The sequence below is a fragment of the Trachymyrmex septentrionalis genome, unplaced genomic scaffold (assembly GCF_001594115.1).
Source record: "Trachymyrmex septentrionalis isolate Tsep2-gDNA-1 unplaced genomic scaffold, Tsep1.0 scaffold32, whole genome shotgun sequence".
Lineage (NCBI taxonomy): Eukaryota > Metazoa > Arthropoda > Insecta > Hymenoptera > Formicidae > Trachymyrmex > Trachymyrmex septentrionalis.
In genome coordinates this window covers 4,313,197-4,319,770 of record NW_017305485.1, presented here as the reverse complement: position 1 = coordinate 4,319,770, position 6,574 = coordinate 4,313,197, and the positions used below count along the sequence as shown (strand labels likewise).

The following is a 6,574-nucleotide window of genomic DNA, read 5'->3' as shown; positions in this document are numbered from 1 at the left end:
TGTGTGTGTGTGTGTGTGTGTGTGTGTGTGTGTGTGTGTGTGTATGCAGTTCTATTGAACAGATTTCTCTCACTTATTGTATTATTAAGATGTAAAATAAAAAAATACAAGTAATATCTCTATCTTCTAAGTAAACAAACGTACCAGAATTTAAACGCGTTTTTCTGATTATAGGACCTCGAGCTTGTGATCTGTTTGATGCTTCTTTAGCCCGTTTATCTTTTGCCGTGTTTCCAGCAGCCACGCTAAGTGTGTCTACCACTAAAGCCATTCCCGATTCCCAGAATTCACGAGAACGATTGTTTCCATTGGAACTTGCTTCGTTACTCTTATATGTATTCGGAAGTAACAAGAGAAGCCACGTCCCTTAAAAATTAAATTTCGTATTAATATTCATAATAAATCGAAAACATTAGTAAATCTTTTTTAATACTTGCTTATTCTACTCATTTTTGCTTTAACTAACTGTTACTTTCAATTAATCGCTTACATATTTTTAATATAATATTGCGTACGTAAGATACATACCTGATACTTGCTGTAATATATCTGCCACTGTTGCTTGTGTCGACATGTATAATAATTGATGATAGTGACCGAGAGGATGAGCAGGATGTGGAGGCATGGATGGCATACTGTGATTAGCCGCGGTTGCTGAAACTTTCATAGGAGCTTCTGACGTTACAGAAACCAATACCTTCTCTCCTTCCAAAAGCAATTGCAGAATTAATCTTCGCGTAAATCCAGAAATGCCGTGAAGATACCGCACACCTATAATTATAACAATGTTATCCGAAATTGCGCTAATTCCCCTCAATTTATTAATTATACTTAGGAAAACTTGAAATTATACAAGTGACTTTCGATACCGCAGTATACGATATACTTACTTGAAGTAGTTCGTTGTTGAGAAATGACTTCGATAAGAAGCTTTGCTAGTAATTTTTGATTAGCCAAGTGACACCAACAACATCTTGATAAGAATTTAATCATAGCGCTTTCCAGTAATGCATATGATGCGCTTGTTTTTGAACAACTACAAAAAAGCATAATATATATAAAGTAAGGCAAAAGGCTTATAACTCTTCTTTGTATAAAAAAATTACAATTGTAACATAACAAAGAAGAAGCCAAAGTCCGCATACAATAACTTTTCCAGGAAATTAAAGCGATTTGGATTGTGGCAATGATGATAGTGGCAATGTATAGTACAGTATCACGGTGTTTGCATATACATTGATGCAATTATCGTGTCTTTAATCTAATATATCTGAAGATTATGTAAACATATATACCTCGACGCAGATGCGGATGGGCTTTCGATAGGACGATTGCTAAGAAGCGATAGAAGTGGTAACCAGAAACTACGACCTTCTTCACCAAGCCAATCACGCATTCTACCTTCCGCACATACGAGTGTTAGGAATTCTATCACTATCGCTATACTCTCTGGTTTCGTCATACATAATCCACCTGAAAAAGAAAAAGAATATATAACTATATAATTCCCGTCTTTAAACTGTTTGAACATATAGGTTTAGACATAAGCTTCTAAAATATCACAATGTATAATGTTAATGTTTACCAGAATAATTGTTTGATCCAGAACTCGAACCTGCTGCTTTATCGCTATCTGTCGAATTGACATCTTCAGTCACATTATTTTCATTGCTGTCGCCCGATGCCATTTTACTATCTCGTTGTTTGGATTTCTCCAGATTACAGAAATCTAAATGCAAAATATTACTGCATTAATAATAAATTCTGAACAAATTTGCTTGAAATGCATTTAAAATCATTTTAGTACAATTAATTCGAGGCACAATCTATACTTTTTGTACGAAAAATACATTTGTAATAAAATTTGTTTTAATTTACATAAAAATTATGTCTTTCAATAAAAATGTACTTAATTATGTTCAATAAAGATATACTTAATGGAAGATATATACATCAAATTATATTCAGAATTTTATCACAAATTGTAGATTATCTAAAGCAGGTTTTTATATCTGAAGTAGAAAGAAAAATTGAACCTGTAATAGATGCTGTCAGTAACGCTGGAAGACCAGAATCGATCAGTTGCTGAGTACCGGGTGGTGAACGAGCCGCTGCAGCGACAGTCAGCAATTGTCCTTCCGTCAAATGCAACCATTTATGTTTTAGCAAGATAAACTGACAATACCATCCCTCGGCGTTCATATCGCTTTTCTTATCATCCGTCTGTTCTTCGCTTTCCTTGCAGTCGTCGGATATAGAAGCAGTCGGATTTACCGCGATATTCGGTATCAAGATTTGTACCCATTCCAAAAGCAAAATCAACAACGATGGCCTCACGTAACAGAAAGCGCATAGGACAGAATCAATCGCTTGTTTCAAAGCTGAATTGTTTCCAAGAGTCAGGGTCCATTTGTACAACGAGCTGTTTAACGAAAAAAAATTGGCATTAATTAAAGAATTGAATGCAATAAATATTAAATAGCTTTATAAGAAAAATAGCTTATATGAAAACTATCTCATATACAATAATTTATTCAACTAATTATAATATTCGAATTCTTTATCATAAAGGAAGGTCAAAGATATCTAAAATAAAATTTGTATATATTAATAAAATAAATCGACTTATGTTCGAATAGAAAAGTTTGAAACACAAAAGAATATGTGATTAAAGTCTTACTAGAACAGCTCATCTGTCAGCAAGACTTGCAGATCGTAGTTGTGATTCTGCTGTTGATGAGCCTTCCAAATGATAGAAGACACACAGTGAATATATACCGCTGGTGGATTCACTGAATTGGGATTACTGTTTGTTTGAGATATTCCATTCGCGGCCGATATTTGTAACCACGTAAGAACGGCTTTCATGCGAGCCTCCGTGCTAAAGTCTCGAATGGAACACAATTGCTGGAGCAATTCAACGACCAACTGTATGATGGACGTTTCCTGGGAACTCACAGCTCCTATCAATATCAGCACAAATATTTTAGTACATTGTCACAAGCTTAAAAAAAGAGATTATTGTTAAATATTTAATTTAAAAACAGCCTAATATTCGTATCTTAAGCAATAACTATTTTCGTTAATATCATTATACAAATAACATTAAAACTTATTATATAAAGATTTCAAAGTGAAATAAATTTTTAGAAAATGCTGAATAAACTAGCAAATATTATCGATTTTACTTGTAAATATTAAAAAAATTATTTAGTCTCTAATTTATATATCATACATTTATTATACATATAATTTGTTATATATCTCAAACATAAATTTAAAAAAATAGTTACTTTGTATATCTTAATGCGAATTAATTGTCTAATGACTATTAAATTTGAATTACTTTTCACTTATTAGTATTAAAAACGCATTCTTGGCTGAACTAATCTTAACAGTATAATTATTAAGAAAGGACATTCACAATGTTGAAGTGTGTAATCACATATGATTTAACAAGAGTGCTCTGGTAATTTTATATCTAATGTTATTCGCTGAAGATGATCGAAATGTTCGATCGAGAATATTGAGAATAAGGATTGTAGAAAGGAAATATTAGACTATGGATTACAATTGACAGTTGCCCAGTTCTATTTCAACCAATTACGATGAACTCGCTACATCGTGATTGGTTGAAGTAGAACCGGGCAATCGTTAATCATAATCGTCAATCTATAGTCTGATACGGGCATATACAGTTCCACACATACGGAGTAAAATACATTTAAAAATATTATTAAATTTACATTATTAATAATTGCAGTGGTGTTCTCATTTATCTTTCCTCTCACTATTAATATTAATTAAAAAAAGAATAATCTTTTCGTCGTTCATAACATATTATACTTGCTTGAAGAGTTTAACTAAATAATTTAAAACGCGAGCCTTCAAAGCTTAATCGCGGTCGCTACATCTATATTTAAGACAATTGCAGATTTTATTTGCAGAAAACGGAAAACAAAGCGATACCTTGAAAGAAAGGGGTAGACCTGTTGTTGAGTAAAAGACCAATGAGACGAAGTCCAAGCTCTCGAGAGTGTAAGCCAAGTTGTAATAGAACCCTCTCCAGGTTGGGAGTAAAAAGAGACGGTGCTGGGAGTAACAGGAGGTTGCAGCATGCCTCGACCAGGCCTTCGACCGAAGCCGCGGAATTAAGCACCTCGACGGCTAGATTACTGTTCAGTATGCTTACCGATAAGCACTGATGCAATAATCTCAGCCAACCCAAGCTAAACGTTATCAGAAATAAATTTCTTAATTTCTCATAACTGTGATAAATCTTTAACCCATAACGGCGCCAATAGTCTCACTTCTAGGACAAGAGAGAGAAAATAATGTTACCTAGTCTTCGTTAGCTGTTCTTCATCTATCGTGTCCGGATTCGTTTTAATCTCGCCAAACGCGGTGGTACCCAGTAATCTTATTTGACTAAGATTTATGTTTGTCGAATCCCGTGGTTTGTATAGACGCACCAATACGGAAGTCGCGACTTCTGGCTGTGATAAAGTAACGCGTATATACGTTAAACCCGCCGTTGGCATCGGTGGACAAACCGGTGTAAGTGGACCATTACTCTCCCTTGAAACTTCCAGCGCCACAGCTGATGGGCACGCTGTCATACAAATATGCGTGTGTTAGAAAAAAGTTTTTAATTACAAGGAATGTCTCTCATCAATCACATTTCTCTTGATTTGCTAATTATTTGCAGAATCTTAAATCAATTTTTTTTATAAAATATTTTTTAATTTGAAAAGAATTGACAGTTTGAAAGAAACGCATTTAATAAAGAATATCCTGTATTGTTGTTGTAGAAATATTAGAAATTAGATTCTATGATAAGATTTCTCATTATTGACATTCAGACAAGGCGAATGTATAAGAATTTCGTCAAGTTTTGCATATGAATTAGAATACAATAAACTTACTGGATAACGCCGTAAGATGTGGTTGTAGCTCCACTTTCCTAAGCAGGATAGCGCACGGTAAAGTGATGGTGAGATCGACCCACGCCTCGTCGGGATAAAAATGATATGACCACGCTGGTGTTCTCGCACGTTTATGAGGTGTGGCGTTCTGTATAAGAACATCCGCTGGCTGCGCAGTCGGATTCAACCATGATATTGTGCCAAGAGGCGCGAAATTCAGTAAACCGTCATCGTGAGTTTCCAACGAGCTGACGCCTTTCTTGCTACTGCTCGCCATCATTTGCATCACGTTCGGCGCATTTGACAGATGTTCCATGACGAGGGCGATCACTCCTGACGAAGCGGAAGCACTGGCGGTACCGCTGTTACTTGACTTCACAAGATTTTCGCAAAGCACTTTTACGCCACCCATCGCGGTAAAAATAGATAACGACGACGCATTGTCCAACACCCTTAGAATGTACCAAAGAAGGGGTTCGGATAGCTGCATAACTCCTAATTCAGTTTCACCGCATGCTGCAAATAATCGTATGACTATTTTATTTTCCCAAAATCAAGACTTTATATAAAAAGATTTTATGCTACATTTTTTTCGCGTAGAATTAATATGATTAATAATATATCTCTCAATTCTATAATGTATAAATTCTTACACGAAGAGAGATAGTGATAAAGCGGCTTGAGAACTAGAGTTGGATCGCTAGCCTTTTTCGTAAGAGTCGTAAGGAGCTGGAACGTTGCATCCGCTATTGAAGCCGGATCGCCGAGTTCGGTAGTCGATGCTGCACTCGCACTTTCACCTAAGAGCATAGCTAACGAGGATCCTGTGCTATGACCGAGAGCGCCTAGTAAACGCATCATAGTTGGCTCGTGCTGCAAAACTTAAAAATAAAAATTTAAAACTTAGTGCACTTGAAATGAGGAATATATATATTTGTAAAATATAAAGTCTCTTATATAGTTAATAGTTACCAGTATCAGCCAAGCAAGGCACGGAAGATTTGCTAGTTTTAGGTTGTTGTAAGTGAAAAGAGTTTCGTTGCTCTGCTGCTTTACTTTCATCTGTTTGCCAAGTGTTTGCATTCTGAGAATCGCTTGCGTTACTTCTAGAAGTCCACGTTGTATCAGACAATTCCATTTCCGCCGATTCCTCCGAAGGATCTTGACGAGTCTAAAAATATAAAATCATTTTCTATATGTTATAAAAAAAGAAACCAATATAAATACATTTCTTTGATAACTTATGAATGCAAAATACGTACGTTCGGTAATGGAGTCTGAATGAGTGTGCATACTAATTTGATGAGAGCCACAATTAAAGTGTCCCACGATGCGGGACGACATTGTCTCGCATCACCGCCAAGCACGCAAGCAAACAGACCACCAAAACTACCGGACTGATTGTTCGAATCAACTGCACCTCCACATTGTGCGCCAACTGTTAGAACAATATTGATATTCTTGCAATCTTTTTACAAAAACAAAGGGCGCATTTAGCGGACATAGTTGAGCGCTTGCTGCTTTTTTTTATTCATATATTTTTTTAGATTTATCAAAGATCTAAAAATCTATTCCAATCAAAGGCAACAATTACTGAACGCTCACTCAATCGTTGTATCTATTGAACGCACCCAAAGACAACCATTTTA

At 35.5% G+C, this 6,574-nt stretch overlaps 1 protein-coding gene across 1 annotated transcript in view; it reads right to left on the bottom strand.

The window, feature by feature from the left end:
• The window catches only part of LOC108750009 (baculoviral IAP repeat-containing protein 6), a 30,806-nt gene that overhangs the window by 5,460 nt on the left and 18,772 nt on the right, over positions 1 to 6,574 (bottom strand). The window contains exons 32-44 of the mRNA XM_018489171.1: positions 6,188 to 6,363; positions 5,898 to 6,096; positions 5,579 to 5,806; positions 4,926 to 5,441; positions 4,342 to 4,612; positions 3,970 to 4,229; positions 2,681 to 2,963; positions 2,037 to 2,422; positions 1,586 to 1,729; positions 1,296 to 1,473; positions 891 to 1,036; positions 529 to 771; positions 145 to 366 (exon numbers count right to left, since the gene is read on the bottom strand). Of these exons, the coding sequence (XP_018344673.1) occupies positions 145 to 366; positions 529 to 771; positions 891 to 1,036; positions 1,296 to 1,473; positions 1,586 to 1,729; positions 2,037 to 2,422; positions 2,681 to 2,963; positions 3,970 to 4,229; positions 4,342 to 4,612; positions 4,926 to 5,441; positions 5,579 to 5,806; positions 5,898 to 6,096; positions 6,188 to 6,363 (3,252 nt within the window). The remainder of the gene's footprint in view (positions 1 to 144; positions 367 to 528; positions 772 to 890; positions 1,037 to 1,295; positions 1,474 to 1,585; positions 1,730 to 2,036; positions 2,423 to 2,680; positions 2,964 to 3,969; positions 4,230 to 4,341; positions 4,613 to 4,925; positions 5,442 to 5,578; positions 5,807 to 5,897; positions 6,097 to 6,187; positions 6,364 to 6,574) is intronic.